Source organism: Spinacia oleracea, chromosome 1 (genome assembly GCF_020520425.1).
Source record: "Spinacia oleracea cultivar Varoflay chromosome 1, BTI_SOV_V1, whole genome shotgun sequence".
Classification (NCBI taxonomy): Eukaryota; Viridiplantae; Streptophyta; class Magnoliopsida; order Caryophyllales; family Amaranthaceae; genus Spinacia; species Spinacia oleracea.
The window spans coordinates 63,890,097-63,912,695 of NC_079487.1; the positions used below are offsets into that span (position 1 = coordinate 63,890,097).

At 39.5% G+C, this 22,599-nt stretch overlaps 1 protein-coding gene across 3 annotated transcripts; it reads right to left on the reverse strand.

Moving 5' to 3' along the window:
- Window positions 1-703: 703 nt before the first annotated feature.
- LOC130460679 (uncharacterized) lies at window positions 704-15,143 on the reverse strand. Of its 3 annotated transcripts, none has more exons than XM_056828084.1 (15): window positions 13,138-15,143; window positions 8,672-8,755; window positions 6,964-7,270; window positions 6,639-6,869; window positions 6,233-6,532; window positions 5,686-6,108; window positions 5,308-5,583; window positions 4,996-5,208; window positions 4,563-4,909; window positions 4,273-4,476; window positions 4,073-4,180; window positions 3,914-3,995; window positions 3,730-3,831; window positions 3,480-3,624; window positions 704-1,099 (listed from the first exon to the last, which is right to left on the reverse strand). In XM_056828084.1, exons 1-14 carry the CDS (start codon window positions 13,404-13,406, stop codon window positions 3,526-3,528), a joined length of 3,045 nt encoding a protein of 1,014 aa, XP_056684062.1. In that variant the 5' UTR covers window positions 13,407-15,143; the 3' UTR covers window positions 704-1,099; window positions 3,480-3,525. The 3 variants fall into 3 exon arrangements, with proteins under 3 accessions (XP_056684062.1, XP_056684093.1, XP_056684114.1); XM_056828136.1 differs by lacking the exon at window positions 8,672-8,755 and having other exon boundaries at window positions 708-1,099; window positions 13,138-13,325; window positions 14,721-15,137; XM_056828115.1 differs by lacking the exon at window positions 8,672-8,755 and having other exon boundaries at window positions 705-1,099; window positions 13,138-15,141.
- Between the last annotated feature and the right edge of the window lie 7,456 nt (window positions 15,144-22,599).

A 22,599-nucleotide genomic window follows, 5' to 3' on the forward strand; every position in this document is an offset into this window, starting at 1 on the left:
AGATTTCCTGTGAGTATACACCCAATTGACTAGTAATATAGGAGTCGCCATTCAGTTTTTAACGACAATGAGAAAAACTGACAAAACCCGGTTATCGTGACATAAAGGGAGTGCAATTATGTTTGACCACGACGGCCGTAGGTTCCCTTGTGATCCCTGGTGTGGGGATCTCTCAATATACACCCGCAAGGTAGAGATTGAGGGTTCGGGGGACTGTAACTACTGAGAGGAGTAAATCGCTCGTCGATAACTCCAGAGGCAGGATATCCTTACTAGCTCAGCATAAATAATTGAAGGGACATGCGTTAACTATTAAACTAATCTGAATTGATTTTAGCAATATGCAACATATAATACTAATTCCACTAGTGGAAAAAATACCTGTTGAGGGGGGCATTTTGGGTTTATTGAGGCGAACAAGGCCCGCTGCGACAGACGTAGCTTCAACAGCTCAGTGATCTGTTGAGGCGGGCTTTGTTCGCCTCAACAGGTGATCTGTTGTGGGGGGCTTTCAAAAGTCCGCCTCAAAAACCTCTACAGAAAGCGCGAAAATAAGGACCTGTTGAGGGGGGCATTTAAGAAGCCCGCCTCAACAGCCTCCTCTGTTGAGGCTCACTTCTTAAATGCCCCCCTCAACAGGTCCTTATTTTTGCGCCAAAAGTTCATATGTTGTTGAGGCGTACATTAAAAGCCCCCTTCAACAACATTAATTTTTTTTTTTCCAAATTCTTTTAAAATATAAAATAGGCGGCAATAACCACAACTAGATATATACTCCATTGAGTATTGAAACCTGTACCCAATCAACACCAAAATAGCAAAGGTATGAATCTGCTTATCTTTGATAAATAAATCATTACATTAACTTCATTTATATTAACCCAACAGAGCAAAGCGTATATATAGTACGTATGTTTACAATTTTTAAACACCTAGCTAGTCTAACAAATTACAACTAATATTAACAACTAAAGACAAAAGGCTAGAGAGCTAATCTAACAAATGTCTCTAATCCAGCCACTTAGGTCCCTTTAGATCATGCATTACAAACCTTAAGTAAGGTCGTGTTGACTTTCTTCCAATCGACTCGATCCCTAGCCTGCAAGTTGCATGGAAGGAAAATATATATGAGTACCAAAGTTTACACTCACGATATTGTCTTTACATTCCATTGAAGCATAAAATTAAAAGATATAGTTGCAGACTATAGTAATTAAGTACGTTGTTGACCTATAACGACCCAATGAGCCTTAAATGTGCATACGTAGATTCGAATGAGATTTAGAAAGTTAAAGCTATGTATATTAGTAATGTAATAAGAATCAAATGAGTCCTTAGGTTCTTTAGTTCAAAGTTGGGAGCGGAAATGTCATTTTAGCTCTAAACATGACCTATAACGACCTAATGAGCCTTAAATGTGCATAAATAGATTCGAATGAGTTTTAGAAAGTTAAAACTATGTATATTAGTCATGTAATAAGAATCAAATGAGTCCTTAGGTTCTTTAGTTCAAAGTTGGGAGCGGAAATGTAATTTTAGCTCTAAACATGACCTATAACGACCTAATGAGCCTTAAATGTGCATAAATAGATTCGAATGAGTTTTAGAAAGTTAAAACTATGTATATTAGTCATGTAATAAGAATCAAATGAGTCCTTAGGTTCTTTAGTTCAAAGTTGGGAGCGGAAATGTCATTTTAGCTCTAAACATGACCTATAACGACCTAATGAGCCTTAAATGTGCATAAATAGATTCAAATGAGTTTTAGAAAGTTTTAACTATGCATATTAGACATGTAATAAGAATCAAATGAGTCCTTAGGTTTTTTAGTTCAAAGTTGGGAGCGGAAATGTCATTTTAGCTCTAAACATGACCTATAACGACCTAATGAGCCTTAAATGTGCATAAATAGATTCGAATGAGTTTTAGAAAGTTAAAACTATGCATATTAATCATGTAATAAGAATCAAATGAGTCCTTAGGTTCTTTAGTTCAAAGTTGGGAGCGGAAATGTCATTTTAGCTCTAAACATGACCTATAACGACCTAATGAGCCTTAAATGTGCATAAATAGATTCGAATGAGTTTTAGAAAGTTTTAACTATGCATATTAGACATGTAATAAGAATCAAATGAGTCCTTAGGTTCTTTAGTTCAAAGTTGGGAGCGGAAATGTCATTTTAGCTCTAAACATGACCTATAACGACCTAATGAGCCTTAAATGTGCATAAATAGATTCGAATGAGTTTTAGAAAGTTTTAACTATGCATATTAGACATGTAATAAGAATCAAATGAGTCCTTAGGTTCTTTAGTTCAAAGTTGGGAGCGGAAATGTCATTTTAGCTCTAAACATGACCTATAACGACCTAATGAGCCTTAAATGTGCATAAATAGATTCGAATGAGTTTTAGAAAGTTAAAACTATGCATATTAATCATGTAATAAGAATCAAATGAGTCCTTAGGTTCTTTAGTTCAAAGTTGGGAGCGGAAATGTCATTTTAGCTCTAAACATGACCTATAACGACCTAATGAGCCTTAAATGTGCATAAATAGATTCGAATGAGTTTTAGAAAGTTAAAACTATGCATATTAGACATGTAATAAGAATCAAATGAGTCCTTAGGTTTTTTAGTTCAAAGTTGGGAGCGGAAATGTCATTTTAGCTCTAAACATGACCTATAACGACCTAATGAGCCTTAAATGTGCATAAATAGATTCGAATGAGTTTTAGAAAGTTAAAACTATGTATATTAGTCATGTAATAAGAATCAAATGAGTCCTTAGGTTCTTTAGTTCAAAGTTGGGAGCGGAAATGTCATTTTAGCTCTAAACATGACCTATAACGACCTAATGAGCCTTAAATGTGCATAAATAGATTCGAATGAGTTTTAGAAAGTTAAAACTATGTATATTAGTCATGTAATAAGAATCAAATGAGTCCTTAGGTTCTTTAGTTCAAAGTTGGGAGCGGAAATGTCATTTTAGCTCTAAACATGACCTATAACGACCTAATGAGCCTTAAATGTGCATAAATAGATTCGAATGAGTTTTAGAAAGTTAAAACTATGTATATTAGTCATGTAATAAGAATCAAATGAGTCCTTAGGTTCTTTAGTTCAAAGTTGGGAGCGGAAATGTCATTTTAGCTCTAAACATGACCTATAACGACCTAATGAGCCTTAAATGTGCATAAATAGATTCGAATGAGTCTTAGAAAGTTAAAACTATGCATATTAGACATGTAATAAGAATCAAATGAGTCCTTAGGTTTTTTAGTTCAAAGTTGGGAGCGGAAATGTCATTTTAGCTCTAAACAGAAGCAAACAGAGGAGAAACACACAGATGGAAGTGAAATTCTAAAGACCACCAGATCAGAATTCACATGCAACAGCAGCAAGACCAGCAGATTAGTATTCAAAGCAATAAATTAGCAAATCCAGCAGACTTGTAATTATGGAAAAATTAAAGAACTTTACCAAATCCATGAAGATATAAACGCTTCCATCTTTGTGTCTAAACAACCTAAGTAAATAAATACTCGGTTGTAAAAAACTTAGCCCATTGCTCACGAACCACATCTATTTCCTCATCGGTATAAGGCGCATTTCTTGGAGTGTAAGCCTGAAATAAGTAACATGATAAGTAATGCTACTTGTAAATTAAGAATTCTACTACGTAAAAGTACTAGTATTAGTAGTTCAACTAACATATGGTAAAAGAACGAACATTGTCTAACCGCTCATCAGTGTTATGGTGTAACGTGACTATTTCATGCATGAACTTCATAACGTAATAGCCACACTCGTGGGCGCCGACTTGTTGAGCACACTGATTTGGAGATAAATCATAAATTATATATCCAAGTAGTTACCCAAAAAAAAAGTAAAGCTAATTAGTAAGCATGATATACCTTTACATGGAAGCCTTTCAACCCCTGCATAGTCGCTCTATTCGGACAAATCCCATCATTAAACTTGTACACTTGGTATGCCCTGGAAGTTGAGTAAAACTTCATGAATCTGATTCGGCACGAAAAGAAATAACTTAAAAAGAATTGAAAGTAACTTACAAACACAAGATTCCCCATGCACTATTTTCTCGGTTGGAACCTATCGCAGAGTCGAAAATATACGCACAACCTCTACGTAGGTCTAACACGTACAAAATCCAATGATTTCTGCATTATATATAAATGTTATTGCAACCTTATGCATGAAAATAACAATAACATAGCTATTTACCAAATATCGATCAATCTCTAACACTTACTCTTGATGGTATGGGATCAAAAACCACTTGGTAATGTTAGGATCACCCTTCTTCTCCTTTTCAATTTCAGCATTGAAAACTACTTTCAAATACATTGATGCAGCCTGAGGGTTGGCCTTGATTCTAGAGCTTGACATTGCCTCGGGACAAACAAACCCAATCTGAGAGTTGTCAAATGCAAAGGTGTGTTCGTGGAATAAACACCTACAAAGTAAATGTATAATGCAAAAATTTCAAAAACTATTATAGTTGACAAAACCAAAAACAAAAATATCGATGGAAAAGTTTACATCATATAGACTTGGATCACTGAAATGTTGAGGCACGCCCCTCTAAGGAACTCTTCAACGTCAACCTCATTTACATAAGTTTGTCGATCTTCGTCATAATGCCAAACCGAAGCGGGCAATGGGATTGAAGTATTTTTATATACATCACCGGGCGCCGTATTGATGATAAACTTCAAATAATTGCATGATGGGCCAAGACCTTGAATTGTGTCGTCTGCCAAATTTTGCTTCTTACTTTTGGCGGCTGATTCTTCAGTTTTACGATCACAACTACCTACCATCTCTTTGGCCGTCTTAGAGTTCTTCGACTTCGATTTCGACTCCAACTTATTTGAGCATGAATTTCCCTGTAACAATAATGTTAAGCTAGCATGAAAAGTTCAGTTTTGATTTCAGTGTTGAAGCACAGGGGAGTGGGAAGCATATGGTTTACCTTGGCCGTTAACTTCAGTGTTGTCTTCTCTTTGGACCCTAAATCAAGTGTTGCCTTCTCTTTGACAATTAATTCTGTTGTCTTATCTTTGACAACTAATTCTGTTGTCTTCTCTTTGACAATTAATTCGTTTTTCTTCCCTTTGGAGCTACCAACCACCTCTTCAAAAATCTGACTCCTGGACTTCTTTGTTGGGCGTGGAGTAGAGTACTCCTAAACAGAGGTAGAAACCAAAGGAGTTCAAGGCTCTGAATCTAATTCTAAACAGATGCATAACGCAATGAATGACAATTAATAATAAAAAAGTTATACCTCGTCTTCTTCGAAAATCACCAAGTGAATTGGCCATTGCACAAAACTAGCAAGAGCCCTGCCTAAGTTATTGAATCCATCTCCAGTAGGTACCGGAAGAGTGTCATCATCATGTCCGTCGTAAATACAATCAACTTGGACCTTATAATGACTAGGCTTCATCGATCTAAAGTGTTGGTGCAACGAACCATCCAATGGGTACGCCATACCATCTGCCACTATCACTTTGTTACCCAAAACTTTATCCTCAAGGGCAAGACGACATGGAGTTATGGCCTTCACAAATAAATTTACAAAATTTCAGAAATCACTACAAAGTACAATATTAAAAACCTAGCTAGGGGTGTTTTGAGTGTATGCACTATAGAGAATATATACCTTCAGCTCGCGTGGTTGCTGCGATGAACTCGGACAACAGGTTACGAGTGCACGGTTAACATCAAACTCATCACTTACAAGAGCAGAATCAAGTGCGGGGGTAGAGAGGGTGTGTAGTTGACCGGTTGCTTTCAATGTGGCTAGTTGGTTTTGGAGGGCCTCCGCCACCTTTCTCTCTAATTGATCTTCAAACTCCCTTCTCACCGAAGCTCTGATTGATTCGATAGCCTCCGGTGATGGTTCAATATGGCCACATCTACTACTTCGGTCTATTGGACCGAAAGCAACTTTGTAACCGACATTAACTCCACCTGTTGCCTTGACACGCCCACGGTGATCCTTTTTTCCCATAGCCTTGGTGAGGGCATCTTCTCCCTGGGTGAATGAAATATTTCCTTTTCCCTCTTCTTCTATGTACTCCAACTATAAGAATTAGGAAAGTAAAAATTAGATGGTATACATGATGGAAAGGAGAAGCAATCTTAGCAATAGAACTAGGAATTAGGAAAGAAAAGGATATAGAACGTAAAATTTCATATGCACTTACAGCCATCTTAGCAATATTTACGGCTTCTTTATCATTCGGGTCAACTTCCCACTTTCCCTCTTTGTTTTTAACTTGATGAGCCAAGATCCACTCTACTGATCTAAACTTCTTAAATCTATCTGGCGCTGTGGTGAGTGATGAGGTCACTGAGGAGGAGCCACTTGAGAGGGTTAAAGCTGCCTCTGGCGGTAGTCGCCCATCATTTATCCACTCTGGTCTCTTTCTAACATAACCCTTTTGGCCTGTGCGATGTGGGTGCTTGTTTTGTAATGCACTTTTACTTGCTTTTTCTCTACGAACCTGTCAAAAAACACATAAAGAACATGTCGAACATTTAAAGATGGCAACAACAAACTAATCATATAATTATATAAAAAAATATCTAGCAAAGTAAATTCATTATTACCAACATCTCCGGCTTGTTTCGTTCTATCACAAATGTTTTCCAATCATCCTCTGTGATTTGATGGTAGATGTCCCAAGGCATGTCATTTGTCTGATGTTTCGGCATTTTTTCTTTCTTAGTTATCCAACGCCGCGTTAACCTGGACTTGAAAGCTCCAAAGCGTTTCGCCACACACATATGAAAATATTTTTCTCTCCTTTTAGCCGGATCATCAATAATGTGGAACAGAAGCTGTTAATTTTATGGATAAGAGATTGTTAGAAACGTATGCTACACAAATAGATAATCTAGGAGAATACAAATCAAGTTTTTATTCAATGTTTACCTTGGTCTCCTCCCAAAACCCCTTCTTTGTGTGTTCATCTAACGTTGAATATTCTTTCACATTAATGTTAATTCTAGCAGCACAAGACCCAACTTGCTTCCCGTATTCTCCTGACCATTCTCCATCGGGGATTCCATATTGATTATACTGAAGATGCATAGGCTTTTTGGCTTGAACTCCTTTTGACGGACCACGGAATTTGGTCTTTTTACTAGTGTTGGTACCTTGTGATTCCCCCGTAGGATGACTAGCTCCATCAATTCCCTGTATTTCATTATCACGATGATCATCCATGGTAGCTACGGTCCTGCAACAAAGAAAAGAGAGCAATACTTAGTAAAGGGAGCAATACTTAGAAAAGAGAGCAAAATGCTACAATTGGCCATTTACAAAGCTATACCTAAAATAATGGCCTTATGGTATTACACCTAACATGCAAAACAATCCCAAATCAAACCTCACCTAAAAAAACAACCCAAAAAAAAATCATAACTCACCAGTTCTACGAGATCAATGCACAGAACTGATCAGAACTGACCAGTTCTGTGCACTGATCTGCACAGTTCTGATCTGAGCTGTGCAGATCAGTGCACAGAACTGATCAGAACCTGACCAGTTTTGTGCACTGATCTGCACAGTTCTGATCTGAGCTGTGCAGATCAATGCACAGAACTGATCAGAACTGACCAGTTCTGTGCACTGATCTGCACAGTTCTGATCTGAGCTGTGCAGATCAGTGCACAGAACTGATCAGAACTGACCAGTTCTGTGCACTGATCTGCACAGTTCTGATCTGAGCTGTGCAGATCAGTGCACATAACTGCACAGTTCTGGGCAAAATGCTACAATTGGCCATTTACAAAGCTATACCTAAAATAATGGCCTTATGGTATTACACCTAACATGCAAAACAATCCCAAATCAAACCTCACCTAAAAAAACAACCCAAAAAAAAAATCATAACTCACCAGTTCTACGCACTGATCTGCACAGCTCAGATCAGAACTGTGCAGATCAATGCATAGAACTGATCAGAACTGACCAGTTCTGTGCACTGATCTGCACAGTTCTGATCTGAACTGTGCAGATCAATGCACAGAACTGATCAGAACTGACCAGTTCTGTGCACTGATCTGCACAGTTCTGATCTGAGCTGTGCAGATCAGTGCACAGAACTGATCAGAACTGACCAGTTCTGTGCACTGATCTGCACAGTTCTGATCTGAGCTGTGCAGATCAGTGCACAGAACTGATCAGAACTGACCAGTTCTGTGCACTGATCTGCACAGTTCTGATCTGAGCTGTGCAGATCAGTGCACAGAACTGCACAGTTCTGTGCACTGATCTGCACAGTTCTGATCTGAGCTGTGCAGATCAGTGCACATAACTGCACAGTTCTGATCAGTGCATATTCCTTGTGCTACTTGCAGTTCTCGTGGATTGATAAAATGCAATATATGTCAAATTTGATTCCTGGTCTAATTTGATGATTCTGGAGTTCAAATCTTCACCTTCAAACATGTAAATTACACCATACTGTAAGCAAAGTATCAAATTGTAAACAAAGTCATCTTCAAAACGGTTTTTATGTACTTATCCATCATCAACCACCAGAAAGCAAACATCAGAAACTAAGTTACCAATCACAAAGCCATGCAAACAAGAACAGGTAATTGATATTATTAGACAAAATGTACTGAAAACTAACCTAGGAAAATTCAACTGCAATTTCTGCAACCTGTGCTTGGAACCTGGCTCACATAAGAGGATACGACATTCACCAAGTTTACACCTGTGTGAAAAAACCAGATAAAGTTAGTCAAGTTATTAGAAGTATCAGACTCTCAGTAACTTAAATAGGAGGGATAAAGTAGGAGACTATCACTGCAATTCCTCTTCACAATACAAGTGGCAATTGATTGGGGTTGAATTTTTAGAAAAAAAATATGAATTAATATCCACAAGTATCCTTCACTATTCAAATTTAAGTAGTCAAGATAACAAAAATTCCAAGGCGCACAGGCTTTCAGATATGAATAGAAAGAACAAAGTCAAAAACTTCAACAATGCATCAGAAGTGAAGCCCGAACTTACACATGTATGTTTCAATTACGATTCGTAACCCATATTCCTTCCGTATGATCTGTACGCATATGATTAGTATTATTTGCATCCTCCTCTTCTGGCAATGGTTGAACAACCATTGGTAACGGAGGTGTGTCATCATACTCATCATACTCATCTTCATCTACAACATCATCAATACCCAAAATATGTCTTTTTCCTTGGGCAACAACACGCCATCTAGGATCAATATTGTCAACCACATAAAAAACTTGCTTAGCTAGTGATGCTAGAATGAATGGCTCGTCACTGTCACTTAGTCGATCAAAATTCACCAAGGTTAAACCCGGGAAAATTTCATCTCGCTTCACACCATTTTGGTTGTTAGCCCACTGACACCGAAAAACAGGGATCACAAAATAGGTATAATCAAGCTCCCATATTTCTTCGATAACACCATAATATGATTGTGTTGAATCAACCGGCCTTTTATCCTTAGCGCTTGCATAGACCCTAGATGATGCAACAACCTTTACTCCACTATTTTGCACTACACTCTTTTCATCTTGCCTTCTAGTGTAGAATGTGAACCCATTGATATCATATCCTTCAAAAGATCGAACACATAGTCGAGGACCTCGAGATAACCACTTGATCGTATCAGAAACATCATGGTCTTGTTTCTTTCCAACTTCCTTCTTAAACCATTCAATAAATGTGCGATTATGTTCCCGCATCAACGCTCTTTCCTTCAACTTAGGATTACAATGTTGCAATTCAAGCAGATGCTTTTCTAAATAAGGATGAACCTCTGTAAGATGCTGCAACACACAAAGATGTGCCTTCTTCTTCCTCTCCGATGGAGGAGATATCACATTTTTACCAATTACTCCCTCCCCTGCGAGCCTACCAACATGTCGAGATTTTGGAAGTCCTATTGGTTCAAGGCTTGACAAAAACTCAGCTAGATATCCAGAAATCTCTTCTTTAAGGACTCCCCGAATGATACTACCCTCTGGATTAGCCGGATTCCTTGCTTTGTCCTTTAAAGTCTTAAAAAATCTCTCAAAAGGATACATCCATCTTAAGAACACCGGACCACATAACTTGACTTCGCGAACTAAATGGACAATCAAATGCACCATTATATCAAAGAAAGAAGGCGGAAAATACATTTCAAATCGACATAGAGTTTCAACAACATCATTGTGCAAAGCATCCAAAGTCTCCGGATCAATCACCTTAGCACATATGGAATTGAAAAACAAACAAAGTTTTGTTATAACATGTCTCACGTGTTTCGGCAATATCCCACGAAGTGCAATTGGCAAAAATACATTAATCAGTGCATGACAATCATGAGACTTCATACCAATCAACCTAAGGTCCGAGAGAGACACTAGGCGCTTAACATTCGACGAATATCCCGAGGGAACCTTAATGCCATGTAAGCACTCACAAAACTTCTTCTTCTCCTTTCTCGACATTGTGTAACACGCTGGAGGCAGAAAGGTCTTTGTACCATCCTTTTTTTTAACAGGCCACAAATCTGGTCGAATATTCTTCTTTTTCATATCTTTCCGCACATTCTCATTGTCCTTGGTCTTTCCTGGTATGTTTAGCAAAGTCCCGATGATAGCATCGCACACATTTTTCTCAATGTGCATTACATCGAGACAATGCCTAACCGACAAATCTTTCCAGTAGGGAAGATCCCATAATGGAGACACTTTCTTCCATAAAACACCCTTTTTAGACTTGGACTTGAAGCACTTACCGTATTTGGTTTCAACATTTTTGATACGTTCATAAACTTGTGATCCTGTCAAAGGTGTACGAGCTACTCCTTCCTCGGTGAACCCATTGAATTCCTTCTTCTTCTTACGATAAGGATGATATCGACTAAGGTGCTTCCTGAAATCTGGGTAGATATTTTTCTTGAAATGATCCAACCGTGTGGGCTTCATGTCCTCTTCACATATAGGGCATGCTTGTTCTCCTTTGGTTTTGTACCCAGACAAGTTTCCATAGGCCGGAAAATCATTTATGGTACAGAAAACCATTGCCCGCAATGTAAAGTTTGAGTTGGTGTGAGCATCGAACATTGGAACACCTTCATTCCACAACAATTTCAAATCATCTATGAGTGGAGCGAGATACACATCTATATCATGTCCTGGCTGCTTAGGCCCTGAGATGAGGAGTGACAACATGATATACTTGCGTTTCATACACAACCATGGAGGAAGATTGTTAATTGCAAGAAGAACCGGCCAAGTGCTATGCTGACTACTCAGAGAGCCGTATGGATTCATCCCATCTGTACATAGAGCAAGTCTCAGATTTCTAACCTCCTTGCCAAATTCAGGATACTTCTTATCAATAGTTCTCCATTGAGGAGAATCAGCCGGATGTCTAAGGAATTCATCTTTCTTCCTCCCTTCCGCATGCCACCTCAGATACTTAGCATTCTTCTTTACGGAGAACAAGCGCTCAAACCTAGGTATGATCGGAAGATACCACAATACCTTGGCGGGCGGTCCCCTCTTAGCTGAATTGGCCCCTTTACGCTTGTAACGCGACATAGAACACGTTGGACACTTATCCAAATTTTCATACTCTTTTCTGTAAAGAATACAATCATTTGGGCAAGCATCTATCTTGACGGCCTCTAAGCCTAAGGGATTCGTCAATTTGTTGGCATAATAGGCAGAGGTGGGAATGTCATTGCCATCGGGAAACCAAAGACCTAGTCGTTTCAATAATTTCGTGAAACTTTCTTCGGTCCAACCACTCTCCGCTTTCAAGTTGGAAAGTGATGCCACACATTCTAACAATTTGAATTTTGTACACCCAGGGTACAAAGGCGTCTCAGCAGCCTTTAATACCTGCTCGAGTATGTGAGGTCGTTCATTCAAGTGATCTTTCACCGCATCCATCATTTCATTTATTTCATTATCTTCTTGCTCATCATCATCCATCTCATTATTCTCAGAAATATCAGAATCACTCTCATCACTCTCATCACTCTCTGCCAGAACATCAAATTCATTCACACTAGAACTTGGACGATCAAGTATTTTCTCACCATGCCAAAACCAGACATGGTAATCTTGCTTAAACCCACGACGAAATAAATGATCCTCAATTTCATCAATATCAGCTAACCGCCTTACATTGTTACAATCACGGCAAGGACAATAGATCTTTGCGGCTTTCGTATTCCGTTGGTGTGCTAAAGCACATCTAAGGAACTCCTCAACCCCACTCAAGTATTCCACCGTAGTATGGTCACCGTACATCCAACGACGACTCATTTCTAATAACACAAGGTTTTACACAGAATTAGATAAATCAAGCCACAAATTCTTAATTTTGACACAAGAACTATACTAGCTTGGCATAAGATCTTTGTTCTCTAATGATGCAATCTTAATTTTGACACACGAACTATACTAGCTTAGTTTCTGATGTTTGCTTTCTGGTGGTTGATGATGGATAAGTACATAAAAACCGTTTTGAAGATGACTTTGTTTACAATTTGATACTTTGCTTACAGTATGGTGTAATTTACATGTTTGAAGGTGTAATTTACATGCATGAAGTACTGTTTTAGCTTCTCAGTGCACTGATCAGTTCTGTTCTGTGCACTGATCTGCACTGCCCAGATCAGAACTGTGCAGATCAGTGGACAAAACTGATCAGAACTGTGCAGTTATGTGCACTGATCTGCACAGCTCAGATCAGAACTGTGCAGATCAGTGCACAGAACTGGTCAGTTCTGATCAGTTCTGTGCACTGATCTGCACAGCTCAGATCAGAACTGTGCAGATCAGTGCACAGAACTGGTCAGTTCTGATCAGTTCTGTGCACTGATCTGCACAGCTCAGATCAGAACTGTGCAGATCAGTGCACAAAACTGGTCAGTTCTGATCAGTTCTGTGCATTGATCTGCACAGCTCAGATCAGAACTGTGCAGATCAGTGCACAGAACTGGTCAATTCTGATCAGTTCTGTGCATTGATCTGCACAGTTCTGATCTGAGCTGTGCAGATCAGTGCGTAGAACTGGTGAGTTAAAAAAAACTAAGATTTGGTTTTAAGTCCAAACCTTGGTCTGATGGCTGATTCTTCTATTGCAAAATGAGGAATAGATGGATATAAGGAAGACAGGGTTGAATAGCTTGGTCTGAAGTTCCTCGAGAACTGGCACCAAGAAGCATAAAACAGAACATCTACACAGTCCTGATTGAGGTTGTACACCAAATGCAGCGCTTTTTGCAATGATGCTTCATCTCCCTTGAAAATTAGAAGTAAGCAAATGCTATTAGATTTAGTTGAAAAGTAACAGAAAGGAAAAAGCTCCACATAAAATAACATAGCTATAGAATCTCCTAATTTGGTTATTAAAGTCCTTTCTTAAGTTAAATATCAAACCACAGTTTGTTTCCATGCAACAGGATGGATAACTGAATGAGCCCCTATGCATGCAACTATGCAAGAGTTAAGCTACAAGCACCTGGCACTACTCATACTCAGCCATAGTCAAAAGCCTTGTAAGTAGAACTAGTTAATATGAGACTGGTCCTCGGCAAAGGAAGAGGCACGGAGGTTTGCTGCGGACTGTGCATACATTTTCAAATTTTGACAGGTGCTCGACGACCTGGCTTGATTAAATTTTTAACCAAGAAACAAAAAAAGACTAAAAAAATCTCTAGGGGGGCAGACTAGTTTTTTTCACACCGTTAACATAATACTTGCAATAAAGAAGTGTTTACAATCTGCGTTATTATCAGATACTGTAGCAGGCTATATCAGGTACACCAGCTGGTTGCATCAGGTACACCAGCTGGTTGAGCTGCTGCGAGCCCAAACCACAGACCGATAAATCCAACCTTGACCGAAAATGCCATAACAACTAGTACAGGCAATGCAACCAAGTAGAAGGTGACAAAGTTTATTGTTGCACCTATTTTAGTCCTTGTTGAACCTGTCAAAGCCCCACAGGCAGCTGTCTATGGACAGTTTCCGATCTCACAAAACCCCAGAATAGGAACTCAACAATAGCAAGAGCAATATTGTAGCATAATAAAAATGGAACTAAAAGAACTTGAAAATCAAAGCAGCAGCAACAACAGTCTCCACTGTCATACATCAGAATATTGTAGATAAGCGTGTACAAAAAACATCACAATATACTATAGTGAATACATCAAGCTATGGTAATTTTAGAGCCTATAAAGCTACAATCCAATATCAACGATTAGTTTACATCATTAATAAACTATCAATATTACAATGAACACATGAGTATATTTTATGCAGACATATTTTCAACAGATTCATATCGATTCGCTCCACTTAAAAGTTCAAACACTTCATTTCATCTGCATACTTTGGATCGAGCTACTCACATAGCTTACATAAACCATCACCATAAAAGAGACCTTCATCATTTAGACACAAAACCCATATCACTAACTTCTATTTTGTAACTGAACTAGAAAAATTTAACCTAACATCTATTTTGTAACTGAACTAGAAAAACCACAAATATCAAACCCTAATTTGTAAATTCATCCAATATTGAAACATTAGCCTAAATTCTCTGCATAATCAACTCATTATGCTCAACTAATTGAAGAGAAACTGAATTTTAAGACCAAGCAAAACAAGAATCAATTATAACCTAACCTTGATATATTGCGGCACTGTGTGAAACAGAGTCAACCGAGATAGGGAAGACGACGGTGGGGAAACTCTCCTTCAGATGGTGGTGGTGGAGCCGCGCGGTGAGGAAGGTGGTGGTGGTGGTTATGGTGGTGGTGGAGTCGCGCGGTGAAGAGAAGAGATGTGAAGAGAAGAGATGTGAAGAGAAGAGAAGCTTATCGATCTGTTTGGCGGTGGTTTTATTTTTTTAAAATTTAATGTAGCCTATTGAGGCGGGCAATTAAAAGCCCCCTTCAACAGATAGACCCTATTGAGGCGGGCAATTAAAAGCCCCCTTCAACAGCTTCTATCTATTGAGGCGGGCAAGGAAAGCCCCCTTCAACAGCTTCTGTAGAAGCGAACACTAAAAAAGCCCGCCTCAACAGAATAGTAAAATATTTGACCCGCGTTGACTAAGTAGCTATTGAGGCGCGCTTATGTATGCCCCCCTCAACAAGGGGGCTACAACAGGGGTTTTTTCCACTAGTGTTCGATCGTGATTATCTGATTTAAATAGCATTAAGGGACCTAGCATGATAATCCGATTTCCCAAAAATATTATATTTGTTAGGCGTGATAGAACAATCATATTAGGTTAGTTTAACAGTTCATAAAAAGGGCGAGGAAAGCAGTTAAATCATCGAAAAGGGACACATTACGACGCACCATTGAGAGGTGCGTCACGGTTCTCAGAAAACTAACCACTTTGACTTTGCTATTTCTCCTTTTTATTTAACGAATCTCAATTATGGGACAGGATACGTTCTGTTCGATTTATGGATCGATTGCGACAGAACGCGTAAACAGTTTAGCAGCGAGAGGCTTAGGATAAGGGGTTTAGAGTCAATACTCAGAATATATTATGTGTTGTTGTTGTGTCGTTTCACGTCGAAACTAGGGGCCTATTTATAGGAAGAGTTCGTGGAAAGATAGGATTGCAGAGTTCTACTCCACAAAGAATTAGGAAAAGAATCCATCCCAGGTATTTTCGGCGCCCAGCTCTGGGCGCTGGAATTTTCGGCGCCCAGGGCTGGGCGTTGAAAATAGGGTATGGCAGAATTCTTTAGTCAGATTCGGATTCCTGAAATCCGTAGAGTTTGAGATTAATTCGAGTCTTTTAGCGCGTATCAATTTCATGACGGAATGCGTCTGGGCCCGTTACGAACTCTAGGTTCGTTAGGATTTTAATTAATACGTAACTCTTATTTCCGAATCCTATTAGGAATAGGATTCTCGCGGTTTTCTATCTCATTTAGGATTTATGTTGGAGTGCAACACCTAATTCTGACAGGTTTCTATCTTTTATGATTTGCCACTTTTAGACGCTACCTTTTACGGCAGTTACTATTTTTAGCAGGTTTCCATAAATAGCAGGTTTCGGGTGAAATAAAATGGGGAATCGAGATTCGTTTATTTTATAGGAGATGCGTTGTCAAGTGGAGTTTTTATGCTTTCATCATCTAACCTTTCCCTTGCGGGAATGGGGACAAAAGTAGGTGTCTACAGTTAGCCCCCACTTTGACTGAGTCTTGGAGTAAGACGATGGTCAAAGTATTAGACGGAGTGCGTCACACAAGCCATGGTGTATGTGACCTGTTTTGCGAGGGTCTCACGAGCCCCCGAGTGATAACATTTGACTTAAGGGTCATCACTTGAAGTGTCGACATACCCCTCATGTGTCATTGGGATTTGTCAACTGATAGTATAGAAACTTCCTCACTTTGTCATTGGAAGGATCTAAAGATGCGTAGAAACTCCCTCACTTTGTCATTGGGAGTAGCTACAAATGTTTTCGAAATTAAAGCTGTAAAGTGTAATTGGGCCTGGCCAAGCCCAATCACGAGGTAAAACGTTTTTAAAGATTCTCATTTTCAGGGCTAGCTAAACGAAATAACCCCCTTGTTTTTATAGGACGTAAAACGAAGGAAAATCCAACACATCGTTCTTTTTTGGAAAAACGAAAAACCAATCCTTTAACTTTTGGAAAAAGGGAAAACCAATCCTTTAATTTTCGGAAAAAGGGAAAACCGATCCTTTAATTTTCCGAAAAAGGGAAAACCGATCCTTTAATTTTCGGAAAAAGGGAAAACCAATCCTTTAATTTTCGGAAAAAGGGAAAACCGATCCTTTAATTTTCGGAAAAAGGGAAAACCGATCCTTTAATTTTCAGAAAAAGGGAAAACCGATAAAAGTTATCGCTGCAGCGACTAAGGACCTGCGCTGTTAGTGACGCAGACCCCGCCCGCTGAAGGTGGGCGAGCCTGTCCGCTGAGGGTGGACCCCCGTCCGATAGAAGTGGACGAATCTGTTTTGATGTTTTTGAAAATAAGGACCTACGCGTTTTGTGACGTAGACCCCGCCGGCTGAAGATGGCGAACCTGTCCGCTGAGCGTGGACGCCCCGTCCGATAGAAGTGGACGAATCTGTTTTGAAATTTTATTTTGTTTTTTTTGAAAGTAAGGGCCTACGTGGTTTGCGCCGTAGAACCCGCCGGCTGAAGATGGCGAGCCTATTTTAAATTTGAAGACTTTATTTTTCGAAACTGAGGACCTGCGCGGCTAGTGACGCAGACCCCGCCCGCTGAGGGTGGGCGAGCCCATTTTGAATTTCTTATTTTGCCTATGTAGAAGAGCTTTTGGTGATTACAACCTGTTGGTGGGTCGTAATATTTCCTGATTAGATGTGTCCTATAAGTGGGTCCACACTGCATATATTTTTGTTTAACAATATATTTTTTGAGATATCCAAACATGATATGGTGCGTGGCGCAGCCTGGGAATGTGATTTTGATTGCGCGCTCCTTGTTGGAGTCTATTTTTTGCGAGCCCCCAAGCGTTGGGGATCGTCGGTTGTTTTTTGTATCTTGTTTGGGGTCACGCTCGTATGTGCGACCGACCTCCTATAGTAGTGTGCTACTCTTAACAAAGCCGTGAGGTGCGATTTTCAGTGAAGAAATCAGCAATTTTCAAGCCGAATGAATATGGCAGGGCCCAATAGAAGTTAGGGCCTTTTGAGCTTGGATTTATTTTCGGCGCCCAGGCCTGGGCGTTGAAATAATTCACGCCCAGGTGGGGCGTTGAAAGTGTTGTTTGGGCTGGTCTTTTGATGACACAGTTGGCCTCTTGTTCATTCTTTTATTTCACTTGGAAGTTCTATGTATTCTCTTTTCTTTTGTTTTTTCTTTGTTTTTAGAACGTGATGATTTTCTTTGAGAAGCCGTAGCCGATTGGTGGACTACGGTGCTTGTCGCTTTGGGGCGATCATTTTAAGGAACTGTTGCTCTTAAGGTGTACAGTTATTGCAATAGTCGGGCGAGTCTATATGGCCCGAGGAACATACCTTGAGGTGTAAGACTTTGATCGCTCTTATATTTTTTGAACGTGTTCGTGAATGATGATATGTATGTGCGAACGAGCATTCATAGAATGGCCGTTGTGTGCGGTCCATTAATCAGTTTGCTTGAATCATTTTTTTAGCAATGACTGATTTTGAATAGTTTGCTTAGAAGCTTGATAGGGGTCAGGTCCATTCATGAAGTGGGCTCAAACATCGTGCCCTTTCGATTGTTCAAACATTTGCTTCGAGATTTTTTTTATTTTGCTATGGTTGTTTCGTAGCTTGGAGATCCCAAGTATGCATGTTGGGATGCTTCCTTTTGGCGTACGATTTTGTAGGTTCTTTCGAGAAAGATGCCTTGGGGTTTCGCTCGTGTAGGTGCGAGCTATCCCTTCCGTGGTAGGTAATGTTTTGCTACTTTTAATCCTTAATGTAGAAGTCGTGTGGCTTGCATTTGGGCGATAAGTAGTCTTTGCCTCTTACTCTTGGTCGTGTTTGCATTAGTGCAATGTGCCTTACCCTTTTTTAGACTTGTACTGTGGGATTATGGTGCAACGCAGGCTTGTGTGGCCTAACGGCGTGTCTTAGAACATTCCTCCAAGTGTTGGGATATCATTATTTTTTTGCATTGGAGTATTTCATCATGCCTTGTTCAGGTGTCCGAACAAGTGTGGCATTTTCTGCATGGGTTTGCACGGCTTATTACTTCGTTCGATGCGAGGATTCATAGGTGTTTCTTTCTTATTTTTATATCTGGGCGAAACTTGGCTAGCAGAAAGATTCAGCGCCCAGGTTGGGGCGTTAAAGATATCGGCGCCCAGCTCTGGGCGTTGAAAATGATTTCTGGGCAGAACTTTGACAGTATTTTTTTCTTTCGCTTTTGTTTTGGAACGGTGTAGACTGTGTAACGGGCTCTTTATAGGGCGAGCGTTATGTGCAGTGGTTTGATCGGAGTTTTGGTGACTCGCGATTTTCAGTTACCCTTGTTAGTGGGGTGACTTTATATATTCTAAGTAGTGCTTTAGAATTCGGGAGGGGTCGTAGCCATTCTAAGGTTCGTTTTACACGATTAAAGCTTAGGATTGTGCCCCTATGACGTGTGTATAGCATTAACGTCGAGAATTTGCGATAAAATCGTCATTTCGAGCATTTTTAGAGGGTTTTTCTCAAGCCCCCAATTGTAGCTACGGGATTGGCTTGGTGCTATAATGCCTTGCATACGTTTTTGTGCATTCATGGTGACATGGATCATGAATAGTTTGAACCAGACTCGTTTAGTGCGAGGTACGCTCGAGTAGTGATCTGCTACTTCTCTTGTAAATGTCGTATTGTGCGACATTGCCATGGTCAAGGTAGTAACATATGGAAGTGTGCCTTGACCAAAAGTTAGGTGCCTTTCTTTACCCATAATCATATTTTAAAAAATCTTTTTGACTCACTTGCAATGTTGAGATAGACGCATACTAAGCTTAAACCAACGACACTTTATTATGTTCGAAGAAGTCTTTAAAAATCATTTGAAAATTATTTAAAATCCGAGTCCTACTGTGTACAATCCGAGGTGTCCTAAGTAGGTTGACTTATAGAAGGGTTCGTACAGGATTACATGAGTGAATCAAAAAATACTGTTACGATTTTTGGAATGCTGTCTAAGGATTTGCTGGAAGCCAGGGTGCAGGCGTCAAGATATACTTGTGCCCGTTTGGCATGTGCTTTAGGCTTTTAGGGCCATCTTTTCCAGAATTGCGGGAATATAAACCGTTTTCAAATTTACTTAGATTTACTTGGTGTATGTCTGCACAAAGGTCAAGGTATACTTAGTTCTTTCCCTAGCTCTTTCATTTCAATTTTTAGCCCCCAGTTGCTATTATGTCTTCCCATTAATGATGCTTTTAGATTTCGATTTTAGATGCCCGTGTCATATGTCTGAGTAGGGTGAGCCTTGGTTAAGTGCCAAGTTCTATTGACAATGTCTGATTTTTTTCAAAGGGGATTCGCAAGCATTTGGATTACCATGAACGGGTGCCCTGAGTTCGAATGAACGATGGGGCGATGCCGTAGAACAATCCTCTTTATTGCAAGCTTACTGCTTTTACTACTTGTTGGTGATCATGAATGTGTCTAGTGGTGAAAGAAAGTCTTTAAGTGAGTTAGTTCGCTTTAGGGAGGGTCAAGTCGAGTACTTTAGAGGTCATGGACGCTTGCGCTAGCCCCCATTCAATTGAAGCAAAGTGGTCTTTTGAGTCTTGGCTAAGTGCCTAGGAGTGTGAGTGCTCCTTCTGGCAAGGGTACGTGCCCTTATTATTTTTCGATGTGTGCTCATTAATTTTGGCATCTTGATGACTTGGATTCTTCTTTTTGACTTAAATCTTTCTTTCGACTTGGGTTGCAAGTAATTAAATTTCAATAAGGGACTCTATTTCTTATTCTTGTTATTTCTATAGGCTTTAATATTGGTTGCAAATTGGTTGGACCGAATCATGGATTGCCTACGTATCCGCCTTAAATAAATTTAATTTGGAATCAGGTCTTGCGTAGTTCTTAGCCTAGAAAATGGTTTCTTAGAATGCCGATTTTAAACAAGTACGTTCTGAGGTGGAAACATATTATTTGAAACGGTAGAATAAGTGAAGTTTATTATTATGTCCCTTTGCTGTTTTGCCGTAGGCCAAAATTTTGTTTATTTGTTTTGAGTACATGTGTTTTCGGTGGTACGTATTTTGGTACGTATATCTGAATACGTGTTGTACCCCTCCAAGTGTTCGTTATTTTTCCGTGTATGTGCGGATAAAATGACGAGCACTTCAGGACAAAATTTGGCGAGCAGAGAGGTTCAGCGCCTAGGCTGGGGTGCTAAAGATTTCGGCGCCCAGCTATGGGCGCTGAAAATGACTTCTGGGCGGATCTTTTTTGGTGCGCTAAATGCTTCTTTTCTTTTTAGACTAACTTTAGAGGCGCTTTTGCAAAGTTTCTTTTTTATTATTCACATTTTATTAATTTTTTTTTTTCGCACTTTTCATTTGTTTCCTTTTTTTTGTTTGTGACTCAAGACGACTTGAAAGATGGGTTGAATGAGATAGGAGAATTTGTATAAGTGTTGGTCAAGCATGAGGATTATATCTGCTAGGGCTCACAATTTGCAGCTTCGTGCTAGTATCACGAGTTTACATCAACCAAGGCCAATGAGCAGCATGGGGACGGCTCAAGGGTATATCAACAGGACGTATCCAAACCAGTTATATGGTCATTATGCTAATGGTGGTGTAAGAGCAGGTTTGGACTTTGGAAATGATGAGCATGACGCACGTGTCAATGGCCGTGCGTGGTTTGTGGTTGATAACAAGTTCAAAAACAAGAGTTGAGGTAATGGTTTCTTGGGTTATGGCAATGACAACATGGATGGGTTAAATGAGCTGCACAGGGACCCCAGAGCGAAGGTGTCTAAGAGCATAAGGATTGGAAAGGTTAGATATCGTAGAATTTTATGATTTGGATTGGTTGACTCAATTCTTTTCCTTCGTTTACTTGGGTAGATTTCGCACTTTGGGAGGTACGGGCTAAGTATTTCATGGCTCTTTTCGCTCCCCCTTTTCTCTTTCTATTTTTTCTTTTTTTGCTCGGGATTTCCCCTCAACATAAATTTTTTATTTGGGCTAAAAGGTAGATGGTTGTGGTCTTTGAGTCACGAGGCGAGACTGAATGAGCCTCGTTTGGTAGGCCTATAGTGGACCTTTAATTTTAGTAGGCCTAGGGTGGACCTTTAATTGTCTTACTTTGCAAGCGTATTTAGTCGTTTCTTAAACTATGCAAATAGCGTAGATTCAAAATGTTGTTTTTACCTTATTGAATTTTAACGAAAGAATTACATCGAAAGTAATTTTTTGTTTCTTTTTAGATTCCAGTTTCTGGGATTTAATTGGAAGTTGTGATTTAGACTCAAACTTTCATTAATCTTTCTGATTATAACCCGTGTATGAATATAAGGAGGTGGCCTAGACTCAAAATAATGACATGGCGTAAGCCTATAATACTTGACCAAGCGACTCTCAGACTTAGGCTAATTGGACCATAACTTTCGTTGGTTGACACTTTAGATTTTAACCCTTGGGTGTTCATTTGTCATGCGCCATTTTGTTTAATGTTGGCAAGGTAGTTAATTGGGGAGATCGAATTTTTATTTTTGCAAGACTAGAATCATTAGTGCGGCTTCTCTCTTAGTGTGTATTGCTTTACCCCAATGGTAGCCCTATTGGTATGCCGATTTGGGTATTTTCATGGTTGGTCATGTTGCATTCATGGAAAATCTTTTAGTCCGTACTTAATAGTATTTCAAGGAGTGAGTGACTCGAGAGGACTATGATAGTCGTGACCCAATGTGATTATAAGCCTTGAGGCCATTAATTTTTCTTGCCAATGGTATTGACACCTTAGGTTCACTTTGGGGGTTGTGCGACTATGGGGGAATGATTTCCAGAATGTGACCGTTTCCATTTGGCAAATACTATAATATATTCTTTTTTATTGGTGA